The 13,335-nt window shown below is 39.8% G+C and overlaps 1 protein-coding gene across 1 annotated transcript in view; it reads left to right on the top strand.

Moving 5' to 3' along the window:
• Positions 1–3,100: 3,100 nt before the first annotated feature.
• The window catches only part of spidr (scaffold protein involved in DNA repair), a 77,241-nt gene continuing 67,006 nt past the window's right edge, over positions 3,101–13,335 (top strand). The window contains exons 1-4 of the mRNA XM_029725384.1: positions 3,101–3,291; positions 3,697–3,852; positions 3,986–4,049; positions 6,049–6,261. Coding sequence (XP_029581244.1) covers positions 3,274–3,291; positions 3,697–3,852; positions 3,986–4,049; positions 6,049–6,261 — 451 coding nt within the window. The 5' untranslated portion in view covers positions 3,101–3,273. The remainder of the gene's footprint in view (positions 3,292–3,696; positions 3,853–3,985; positions 4,050–6,048; positions 6,262–13,335) is intronic.

Raw genomic sequence — 13,335 nt, 5'->3', positions numbered from 1 at the left:
ATAGGAGACCTCAGCTGATGCATCTTTACAGGCCAGAGCAAGGCGGTGGGCAGCACAAGCCACAGACACCATCCACGGGAAAGCATCCTTTAGCTGCTTTGCCACACCACTATGTTGTCGTGTTCGAAGACGAGGAAAATTATTTGTATCACAAGAACTACCGTAAAAATAATAATTCTAAGACTTTGTGTTGTGTCCATACCAGCCATCACTGCAGCCCCATCAGTGCCCAGGCTGTACAATCTCTCTGTTGGTATCTTTTTGATGTGCAGCACCTCCTTGATGGCAGCAATGATGGTGTCTGCCTTGCCATCAGGGACTGACACCAGGTCCAGGAACTGGTTGTAAAGTTGAACCTCTTGGTCCATGTATCTGGAAAACATTCAAAAATCCACACACATTATTAGTCATGTGACTGTAGAATATCACTATTAAAAATAATTTTGTAACTCTTATTGAAATAATACCTGACATGTAAATCCAGCTGCTTATTAGTTGCCATATCTGTAGTTTCATCAGCGTCCAGGCCAATGGCTACAGATGTCTGGATGTCATGACATGGAGGATAGGCTCCTCCACAAGTTGAGCCAGAATATTCAACATTTCGTCCACTATTATGCGGGACCTGTAGTTTGTGTTCCTGTCAATCTTTAAGTAAATGAGAACAATGTGAAATAAGTCTGGTGACATTTAAATATCCAGTGAAGAAAACATGAGCAAAAACACAGAATTGTGGAGCACTCATTCACCTTGAGCTTTGTGAAATAGTCACAAGCAACCCAGCAATTCAGCAAGGTCCAGCAGTTCTGGGAAGTTTGTGTGATGGGCCTGCTCCCGCTTTGTTAGATGGTGCAGACATTTAAAACCCCCAATGACGGCCTCGTGCTCCAGCACTGTGGTTGGCTTGATGCAACCATGACTGAGGAACCTGTGAACAGCAACAGACATAATGCGTTATTATTGAGCCACGATTAGTGCACAACCTGAGACATCTTTTACATTAGAAGACATTTTGAGAAATGGAAGGATCCAATACAACAATCTTTACATTTACATTACATTTAAGTCATTTAGCAGACGCTCTTATCCAGAGCGACTTACAAATTGGTGCATTCACCTTATGATATCCAGTGGAACAACCACTTTACAATAGTGCATCTAAATCTTTTAAGGGGGGGGGGGTTAGAAGGATTACTTTATCCTATCCCAGGTATTCCTTAAAGAGGTGGGGTTTCAGGTGTCTCCGGAAGGTGGTGATTGACTCCGCTATCCTGGCGTCGTGAGGGAGCTTGTTCCACCATTGGGGTGCCAGAGCAGCGAACAGTTTGGACTGGGCTGAGCGGGAACCGTGCTTCCTCAGAGGTAGGGGGGCCAGCAGGCCAGAGGTGGATGAACGCTGTGCCCTTGTTTGGGTGTAGGGCCTTACCTTTTGCCAGCATTGCATGAGCCCTCATACTTTCCATGTGGTGCTCTGTCCCTGGGTGCCGGTTATTATAGTCCAGCTGTAGTTATGTAGAGTGTAGTTTAGTGGATTTACTGGTGGCTGGAGCAATACCTATTACAGATAGCAAGCATTACAACACTACACATAATGCTATAGACTAGTACAGACTAAATACGCAGAAACATTTTTATCCCTTAGCCTAATTAAAGGAAATATGACTAACCATGTGGTGTATTATATAGCCACGGCTTCAGTCTGTCAATTTCATGCCACTTTGGGTCCTATCCGGATTGCCGGTGGTGCGCACTTGGACTTACTACTCGCTCCTCTCCTTTTATCTACTCCTTCTCTCTGCTCTCCTCTCTCCTTTTATCTCCCCCCCGGCTCTCGCCTTTCCTCTGTTCCACTCTGCTCTCCTCTCTCCTTTTCTCGTTTCATCTCCCCTCTTGGCTATCTCCTCTGCTCCATTCTGTCCCTCATACATCCCTACCCCACTCCCTGAATTCTGCCTCTTCTCTGTCTAGTAAAGTAAGCCATACACTTGTTATAAAAACGATAGCTTAAGCTTTTAAAGAGTTAGCTAACTAAAGAAAGTTGTATTTAATTCAGGCTGATTTCACATTAGCTAGCTAAGTTAACATTAGTTGATGCTCTTGTCCCTGCTCCCTCTTTCTCTTTCACTGCTGTGGCTGGAAATATTTCAATAAACTCATCTGAGAAAGATAAAAATCTAATCGAAGACAGATAAATGTAACTATCTTGCTTGCACTTGATACAGTTCCAAATGAACTTGCTAGCTAACTTGCAAGACTAGTAACGTTAGTTAACCATGTTTCTGTCATCAACATACTTGTGGATATTGGATAGCTAATTGCCGTTACAATTGTGGCAGCAATATTATAGATCTAAATTATGTTAGTAGAGTTTTTAGGTTATAGATAGCTTATGTAGTTAACTAGTTGGCTAGGTAACGTTAGTCAAACAAACAAACTAACGTACCTTTCTTGCAGTTTCTCGTGCAGGTGCACGCTGAGGTGATTCAAGTGAATTTTATTTCATGCCACAGAGCTACTGTATTGCGCACTGGTCACTCCCACACTGGTCCCTGGCATTCCGTTTCTCTGCAGGTGTATGGGGGTGATAAGTGCATGAATTAAGCATTGGGAAGCTACTGATACCTCTCATCAAGTCACTGAACGTCTTCCTATCACCATAAAATACCGCCATGAATTAACATGGACTGTCAATGGAAAACATTTTTTTTGTAAGGCGTCAAACTGCTGATGGGTTTCACGTCATGTTCATGTCACGTGACACGTACACGTCATGTAGACGTAGTAAGACGTTGGTATGACGACATGTTAGTTACATGCAGGCGTCACACAGACATTAGTAAGGTGTTGGTATTATGTCATATCAGTCAGATGTTCAATGGTAGGCGACAGTGGTACGGTTGCCTAGGCTTAATTCTGGCACGTATCACCCCCCATACAGGTGCATTCTGAAGTGATTCAAATGCAGTCTTTATCAAGCACTGGTCACTCATACACTGGTACGCTGTGTTTCTTGAGTTGTAGGCTGCCTGATGCGTAACAAACCTTTAGTACTGCATTTCCCAGGAGCCAAAGAAGATTTGACCACTTCCGGAAAGCTTCACGTTAACAAACGTCGCCAGTGGCGCGCCAAGAAGAAAAGTTGTGGAGAAGGCGGCTACCATTAGTGGTCATTTCATATACTGGCTAAAATACTGTATATCACAATATTTTTATATGTTTGGACATTTTATGTCATACCCACTCATACAAAACGATATGTAACCATTTGCCAACATGCCTTTTCAAGGAAAGGTACGTTTCTCTAAGTCTATTCTGCTTGGTAGCTAACGTTAGCTAGCTAACTTAGAATGCTCTGAGTCTGGTTCAATTGCACGACGACAACAACGTTCTATTTATTCTTTCATAGAGGGGTTTTCCCACGATTCATGTTTAGTGACTGGCTTCATTATACTTTAGTAACTCACCAAAGGGAATGTTGATAGAGTGCAGAGCAATTTTCTCTGCATCTGCAGGTTGTCGTTTCTCTAAAATACGAAATAAACTAATTTTGAGCACGCCAGAATAACCTGGGATGCGGATGCATCTGTTAGTGCAGATCCGATGCTTACACATGGACCAGAGTTATCTAGCTAACGAGACAGTTTAATTAAATATCAACTTTGCAGTGTTTTACATGTGAAGTAATTTATTTTTCAGCGCAAAAGATATTCCAAGGACATAAAGTGTATGTTCTTTCCTGATGTCAAAGTTGGTGTCAGAAAAGTGGGACGAGGGCCTTCAATCACTGACAGTTCTGCTACCAAGTCCTGGGAGAGTTGTGGAGACAGCTTTTTGGACACTCCTGTGATAAAGGTGGGTAATGTACACAGACTATATGATCTAGAAGCAGTCTGAACTACTGTACTTCATGTTGTCATTCCAATTAATCTCCATCATTCTGAGTTGCTCATATTGCTTCAAACATATCAATGTGGATTTATTTTAGAACCTAAGTTCGTCTGGGAACAAATGGCGAGCTGTACGACGACTGGCACAGTCACCGGCACAAGGTATTGTAAACAATAGTTGAATAGTCAACAATACGGTTGGGCAATATTATTATTCTTGGTCTATCGCCGATTGACAGCCATCTTCGATGGTGACGACATCGCAATGTGACAGATGATCGTTTAGCCTATTTTAAGTTGACTGGCGTCCCTATCTGCTATAGCCTATTTCAATAAATATGTACAGAACGCCACAGCGGAATGGAGGCTCAAAAGTTTTTCAAGGGTTTTTCTTTATTTTACTATTTTCTACATTGCAGAACAGTAGTGAAGACATCAAAACTATGAAATAACACCTATGGAATCATGTAGTAACCTTTTTTTTTAAAAAACAAATCAAAATATGTTTTATATTTGAAATTCTTCAAAGTAGCCACCCTGCCTTGATGACAGCTTTGCACACTCTTGGCATTCTCTGAACCTGCTTCATGAGGAATGCTTTTCCAACCGTCTTGTTCCCAAATATGCTGAGCACTTGTTGGCTGATTTTCCTTCACTCCAACTCATCCCAAACCATCTTAATTGGGTTGAGTTTGGTTGATGGTGGAGGCCAGGTCATCTGATGCTGCACTCCATCACTCTCTATAAACTGCGTGTACAAAACATTTCCATGTCATAGACTTACCAGGTGAATTTAGGTGATTGCTATGATCCCTTATTGATGTCACTTGTTAAATCCACTTCAATCAGTGTAGCTGAAGTGGTGGAGACAGGTTAAAGAAGGATTTGTAGGCCTTGAGACAATTGAGACATGGATTGTGTCTATGTGCCATGAATGAATGGGCAAGACACAATATTTAAATGCCTTTGAACGGGGTATGGTAGTAGGTGCAGGGGCACCGGTTTGTGTCAAGAACTGCAACGCTGCTGGGTTTTTCAAGCTCAACAGTTTCCTGTGTATCATGAATGGTCCACCACCCGAAGGACATCCAGCCAACTTGACACAACTGTGAGAAGCATTGGAGTCAACATCTCAAAGTTGTTTGAATATCCTAAAAACACATGGTAGCCAAACTAATGATTAGCAAGAACAAACAATATCAATAGCCTATTGAAAAATTGAATGACAAGTTTAATCAATTTAAGTTTATTAAGAAGGAAATGATCCGTGCAGGGCGGAAAAATTCCTCCATGCCAGGTTGAAAACCAAATGGCCAATCCTCCTACAAAACCTATCATTAAAGCTTTAAGACAAGGTAAAGTAATGAACGATAGCCTATTTCCCAAATTTTGTAATAGCCTAAGGTGTCCAAAAGTTGCCACTTTCAAAAAGAACAAGAGTGAACGTTTGAGTCTATAGGCATAGGCTTTTCTCAATCGGTTTTATAAGAGATCCAGAGATTAAACAATGTTAAGACAGGCGGATTACTCAAATAAAGCAAATATTATCCAGTTCTGAAGACGCTAGACTTTTAGCTTTTATCCAACCCATGATTTATAGCCTTGCCTAACTCACTACGGCAAGGCAATGCGTTTCTCATCGGAGGCGGACACGCACAAACCTGTTTCATGCTGAAGCTCCACCAGAAAGGAATATTAGAAAATATTTGCCTGCACATAGCCTCTGTCCAGGGTTTCAACAACATTCTCTTTTGTCATGATTCGTCTAGTTGTAGAATGCAATTTCACACTATAGCCCAACAGTGGTTAAACTGAGTTTAAAATAACAAAAATATTTGGTTGGCCAATAGGGGGCGATACCATTGCATATCAATGTTTTATGAGTACCTAATCACAATGGGACAACAATGCTTCATGATGTTTACTTGTCATTTGTGTCTCTAGTGATAACTAACTTGTCAAATGCATTCTAATATACTGATTTAAAATACCTATTGGAAGGTTCTATAAGTGCCTGATGCAAAACTATACGAATGCATCTTCATCCGTCATTGACAATCCATTATTACTGAAATTACTTTATTATTATCCATGAACATCCATTAAAACTTTGTATCGCATGAGACTGACTGTCTTTGTCCTTGTCCACCCGTGTGTCCAGTGCAGTGCAGTGGTCTGCGGTGTGATGAGGACCCAGTGCACATCGCCTGGAGCTCCAGTGAGAGTGAGCTGTCTGACAGTGAGCCCCAAGGCCAGCAGCCTCCTCCAACTCACCCCAGCAGCATTGTGGCTCAGGTGCACCGCGGGCCCCGGAGACCAATAGCCCCCATCCAGTCCTACAGCCGAGCCCAGCGCATGCCCAGCACTGAAACAGGTACTTGAGACGGGTGCAATGTTTAGTGCTCTGTTTGCATTCAGCTTGCATTGTATGACACAATCTATGATTGGTATTTTGATTTCAATATGTATTTGTCTTTAAATGGCATTCAGAGAATATTTGTCAATGCCTCCTCATCAGTGCAAAAACTGCAGTCGAAAAGGTTGTAATTAAGAATTGAATATACTGTAGGGATGGGGGAAAAATTTATTCACTAGAGTATTGCAATATTATTTTTTCAGATTTTATATCGGTACTGTGATACTTTTTTTCCTGGGTAGTTAATGTTAGTTAGCACTATAGTCGGCTGTACCTGCACCAACATTTTTTTTTTTGTGACCAACTTTTATTTAGTTTGTAATCTTTTCAGAAGGGGGGTACAGGTATAACATCCAAAGTCATATTCATTCAGATATATTCATATATTTTTGCGTTTTGATATTTTCTTGTACCTGTGGGCTGCCACAAAAACAAAACAAAAATATGAGAAATGCAAATAAAGAACAGTATCAACAGTTTTGTATTATTTTGTATGCAAGGAAAATAAACAAAGGCTCCCCCTCCCCAACCCATTCCTCCCCTCAGTCCCCATTGCAATGTGTTATTGTTAAATATAGAAGTCATGACCTGCCATTTTGTTTCCTAGTTGCATAGTTTTTCAATTTTGCGCCTAATAGAAATTGTGTGAGAAATTATAGGGCCAAAGCGTAAAGATTTTAAATGCAATTGCATGTTAAACTTTGGTGACCATGATTTAAAAAGGAGCTATTTTTTTTTCTCAATCTCAACTTGTGAAGCTTGGCTCCCATTTACCATTCGGATGCATAGGCTATAGCCAGCCTACCATTGACTATCAACGCGTCACCCACCACTTTACAACTTGAGCTTGAGGCAGCATAATTGTTTGAAACCTGAACCTTTTACTTTAAGTCCAATAATGAGGCATTTCTTACATTATTTCAAAGTAGCCTTTTGAAAATCCATCCATAGAAACATGGAGGCAATTTTTTTATAGAGACTTCCTCATGCCATTAAACAGCATTTCTCTCCTGTTTATATTAGTTTTCCAATCAACTTTAGTTCGTTGTCCAGAAGCCAAAGGCACAATCCTAGTCTTATTAGCAACCCATTCTAGTTGTTGCTATTACATTTCCACTCTTTCTAAGTTTCTAGCAGAGATTTTCATCTGTCACATATGGAACCGCTCGCATTAGGTGCGCAGTTTAGAACTGTTTTCCGCAAATTGCATTTTGGCAAATGTTTACAAATTACATTTTATTAGCTGCTTCAATACAGGAGTTACATGTTCAGTAATGGGCTATAGCCATTATTGTGGCGCAGCGTCTCCGTGCAAGAGGCGTTACTACAGTCCCTGGTTCGATTCCAGGCTGTATCACATTCGGCTGTTATTGGGAGTTCCAAAGGGCAGCGCACAATTGGCCCAGCGTCGTCCGGGTTTGGCCTGGGTAGGCCGTCATTGTAAATAATACATTTTTCTTAACTGACTTGCCTTGCTCAGTTAGTCGGCAGCAAAATTGACCGAAATGTGCATCCCTATCTCTTACCTTTCCATATACATTTTGAAAACGCACTGTGGATTTTATCCCAAGAGCCGGAAGGGTGAGACATGGGAAGCATTGAGCTCATTAAATTAAACCGGGGCAATATATTGATTTTCACAATAGAAATTCTTCTGGTAAGAGTGACTGGGATTAGAGGGTGACCGATTATGATTTTTCTACGCCGATACCGATTATTGGAGGACCAAAAAAGTCGATACCGATTAATCGGTAGTTTTTTTTATATATATATTTTTACATTTATTTATTTGTAATAATGAAAATTACAACAATACTGAATTAACACTTATTTTAACTTAATATAATACATCAATAAAATCAATTTAGCCTGAAATAAATAATGAAACATGTTCAATTTGGTTTAAATAATGCAAATACAAAGTGTTGGAGAAGAAAGTAAAAGTGCAATATGTGCCATTTAAGAAAGCTAAAGTTTAAGTGCCTTGCTCAGAACATGAGAACATATGAAAGCTGGTAGTTCCTTTTAACGTGAGTCTTCAATATTCCCAGGTAAGATGTTTTAGGTTATAGTTATTATAGGAATTATAGGACTATTTCTCTCTATACGATTTGTATTTCATATACCTTTGACTATTGGATGTTCTTATAGGCACTTTTGTATTGCCAGTGTAACAGTATAGCTTCCGTCCCTCTCCTCGCTCCTACCTGGGCTCGAACCAGGAACACATCGACAACAGCCACCCTCGAAACAGCGTTACCCATGCAGAGCAAGGGGAACAACTACTCCAAGTCTCAGAGCGAGTGACATTTGAAACGCTATCAGTGCGCACCCCGCTAACTAACTAGCCATTTCACATGGGTTACACCAGCCTAATCTTGGGAGTTGATAGGCTTGAAGTCATAAATGGCGCAATGCTTGAAGCACAGTGAAGAGCTGCTGGCAAAACGCACGAAAGTGCTGTTTGAATGAATGCTTACGAACCTGCTGCTGCCTACCACCGCTCAGTCAGACTGCTCTATCAAATCATTGACTTAATTATAATATAATAAACACACAGAAATATGAGCCTTTGGTCATTAATATGGTCGAATCCGGAAACTATCATCTCGAAAACAAAAAGTTTTTTCTTTCAGTGAAATACGGAACCGTTCCGTATTTTATCTAACGGGGGGCATCCCTAAGTCTAAATATTCCTGTTACATTGCACAACCTTCAATGTTATGTCATAATTACGTAAAATTCTGGCAAATTAAATCGCAATGAGCCAGGTGGCCCAAACTTTTGCATATACCCTGACTCTGCGTGCAATGAACGCAAGAGAAGTGACACAATTTCACCTGGTTAATATTGCCTGCTAACCTGGATTTCTTTTAGCTAAATATGCAGGTTTAAAAATATATACTTTTGTGTATTGATTTTAAGAAAGGCATTGATGTTTATGGTTAGGTACAGTCGTGCAACGATTGTGCTTTTTTTCGCAAATGCGCTTTTGTTAAATCATCCCCCGTTTGGCGAAGTCGGCTGTCTTTGTTAGGAAGAAATAGTCTTCACAGTTCGCAACAAGCCAGGCGGCCCAAACTGCTGCATATTACCTGACTCTGTTGCAGAGGTGACACATTTTCCCTAGTTAAAATAAATTCATGTTAGCAGGCAATATTAACAAAATATGCAGGTTTAAAAATATTTACTTGTGTTTTGATTTTAAGAAAGGCATTGATGCTTATGGTTAGGTACACGTTGGAGCAACGTGTACCTAAGCGATTATATGCAACGCAGGACAGGCTAGATAAACTAGTAATATCATCATCCGTGTGTAGTTAACTAGTGATTGTGATTGATTGTTTTTTATAAGATAAGTTTAATGCTAGCTAGCAACTTACCTTGGCTTCTTACTGCATTCGCGTAACAGGCAGGCTCCTCGTGGAGTGCAATGTAAAGCAGGTGGTTAGAGCGTTGGACTAGTTAACCGTAAGGTTGCAAGATTGAATCCCCGAGCTAACAAGGTAAAAATCGGCCGTTCTGCCCCTGAACAAAGCAGTTAACCCACCGTTCCTAGGCCATCATTGAAAATAAGAATGTGTTCTTAACTGACTTGCCTAGTTAAATAAAGGTGGAGAAAAAGAAAGAATCGGCGTTCAAAAATACCGATTTCCGATAGTCATGAAAACTTGAAATCGGCCCTAATTAGTAGGCCATTCCGATTAATCGGTCGACCTCTAACTGGGATGTTATTCCATCTACTGAGTTCTGATTGAATTTATTTGAGTGTTCTGTTAAGTTTTTGGCAATGGTTTTATCTAAAGAAGAATATATCTATTCCTAAATATTTAAAATGGGAAACTATTGGGATTCCATTAGAGCTGACCCCATTTAGTCGACTGGTAGATTGTTTGGTCGAGCAGATAGATTTTATTTTTTTGTCGAGCAGTAGCATATATATATATATATATAAACAAAAATAATCTGGCACATGAGACACCTTTCTGATTTACGCCTGTCTTTGTGGACTAATCCATTGCTGAGTCCGTTGGGATGGTTCACCAGTAGTGTATTTACCATTAATTACAATCATTTATAATCTACAATGTTTGTTAGGTTGCAGTAATTTCTGTTAATGCATTCAATATATTATTACAGTATTAGTATTGTCCTTGTACGAATGGACAAGTTGTTTGCAGAGCGCATAACCTAGGCTACACATTTGAGCAAAGTTTTGGTTTATTACATTCCATTTACTAGTTTTCAGTTTAATTAATTGTCTTTTTGTTTGGAGCGCTTCTGTCAATCTTGAGTAAGGACACACACCTGATTACGCATAGAAGTAGGTCTAGGCTACCTGGCCTGTGTGCAAATGTAGGCCTATAAATGTGCTGATTTGGTTTAACTCACCACCACTGTTAAGCTTCTCAGATAAAACATTTCTTTGCCTCAAACAGCAAGTGAAAGTCTGTTTTTACATCCTTGAGAACGACAAGTTCCTAAACGTAGCCTATTTGAAAAATCTTTCCAACTCTCTCCCTTTCAATAACCACTCAGCATAAAAGGGAAAAAATGTCCTAAAATAGGCCTACCTGATTACTTCTTATCCTTGCGCTAATAGCCTACAACTGTGTCTGTCAGGAGATCATCACTGGCTCATGAAACTGAGGGTCCAGAATATTTGATGCAATGTTTCAAGTTTGCTAGCACAGCCTTTGGGCTGGACCAAGTTAATAGTTGATATAATGTTTCAAGTTCCTTGCATATAGGCCATGTGTAGCCAATGTGATTTATGAGCTATTTATTTTTATCAGGATATTTTTTACCTGTGGGCTGCAATGTTTTTATTTGTTGGCTTTATGTAGGCAATTTTCTCATATTGGCTATAGAAGTTAATTTTAGATGTATCATTTTCATTTACAGTGCTTTCGGAAAGTATTCAGACCCCTTCCCCTTTTCCACATTTTGTTACATCACAGCCTTATTCTGAAATTGATTTAAATGATCATTTTTCCTCATCAATCTCCACACAATACCCCATAATGACAAAGCGAAAACAGGTTTTTAGAAATTTTTCCATAAAATGAAATGCCTTATTTACGTAAGTATTCAGACTCTTTGGTATGAGACTCGAAATTGAGCTTAGGTGCATCCTGTTTCCTTTGATCATCCTTGATGTTCTACAACTTGATTGGAGTCCACCTGTGGTAAATTAAATGAATTGGATATGATTTGGAAAGGCGCACACCTGCCTATATAAGGTCCCACAGTTGACAGTGCATGTCAGAGCAAAAACCAAGACATGAGGTCAAAGGAATTGTCCGTAGAGCTCCGAGACAGGATTGTCATTTGGGGAAGGGTACCAAAACATTACTGCAGCATTGAAGATCCCCAAGAACACAGTGGCTTCCATCATTCTTAAATGGAATAAGTTTGGAACCACCAAGACTTTTCCTAGAGTTTGCAGAGATAGTTGTCCTTCTGGAAGACTTCAATCTTGGTTTCATCAGACCAGAGGGTATTGTTTCTCATGATCTGAGAGTCCTTTAGGTTCCTTTCTGCAAACTCCAAGCGGGCTGTCATGGTGCCTTTTGCCGAGGAGTGGCTTCCTTCTGGCCAGTCTACCATAAAGGCCTGATTGGTGGAGTGCTGCAGAGATGGTTTACCTTCTGGAAGGTTCTCCCATCTCCACACAGGGACTCTGGAGCTCAGAATGACCATCAAAGTAATGAATGAAGGGGTGCCAATAATTGTGGCACAAATATATTAGAGAAAAATATTTGTTGTACGATGAGAATGAATTTTTTCTTTCAATTTTTTTTAACTTCAAATAAAGGTTTGAATTTTGTGAATATTTTGAATGAAAGACTAGGAGGATAAACAGCACAGATTTTTTTTTTCACTGCCCCTTTTGCTCATATTTACTAATGGTGCCAATATTAGTGGAGGGCACTGTTTGCAAATAAGGCTTTTTTGTTTTTAATACATTTTCCCAAATTTCTTAACCTGTTTTCGCATTTTCATTATGGGGGATTGTGTGTAGATTGAGTTTTTTTTTTATTTAATCCATTTTAGAATAAGGCTGAAACATAACCAAATGTGGAAAAAGGGAAGCGGTCTGAATACTTCTAGAATGCACTAATATATGGAAAAATACACGTAAAAATGTTGGCCAATTGATTGGTCGAAAGAACAGATGACTTTCGGGTGACCAAAATTGTTTTTAGTCGGGACGAGCCCTTGATTCCATAAGTACAAGTGGGGTTCTCTGTTGGGTTCTTGAGTGGGAGGGAGTAGGGTTAGATTTATTTGTATAACTTGAGATGGAGCTGAATTTGTCTATGATCTTCAAAGCGTTTGGGAGAGATTGAGATACATTGTCTAGATAAAGTAAGATGGCGTCGGCGTATAATGAGATGACGTGATCTGTAGACTTTAAAGATATTGGTGTAATCTGCCTGGGCAAGGGGCTCCATAGACAATAGAAATAGTGCAGGTGAGATGGGATCACCTTTGCTGCTACTTCTATTTATTCTGAACAGGATGGTTGAGGGATTAACCTTTTAGTATTTTAATCATATTAATGAATTTGGAGCTAAGTCCCATATGTTCTGAAACTGACCAAAGATATGACCATTGTTGCCTATCAAAAGCTTGTTCTGTGTCCAGAGAGAGAACTGCTCAAAGAGCTTTGGTTTCTGATGAAGCATGTTACATATGTAATAGATGACGGAGGTTATCTGAGGAGAATCGATTGTGAACAAACCTGTATATACCATTTTGGTCTGTACATACCATTTTGGTTAAGTAAGTTTCGAGACGGGATGACAGAATTTTAGAAAAATCATTTTGAGTAGGTTCCAAAATGTTAAATGGACCTCAGGAGGAATTCCTTTCCAAACAGGTGATTTTGCCTTTATTCATGCTATCCATTGCCCTTTAGAGTTCATGATGAGAGTAGAATAGTTCTTATCGTTTAAAAAGGACTCAATCTGGCTTGGTGTGGATTTACAATCAGAGGTGTATAATTCTTTATAGAAACCGGAGAAT

This window comes from Salmo trutta, chromosome 31, assembly GCF_901001165.1.
Source record: "Salmo trutta chromosome 31, fSalTru1.1, whole genome shotgun sequence".
NCBI lineage: Eukaryota > Metazoa > Chordata > Actinopteri > Salmoniformes > Salmonidae > Salmo > Salmo trutta.
Note: the sequence above shows the minus strand (reverse complement) of the source record. Positions and strands in the feature narration are given on the sequence as shown.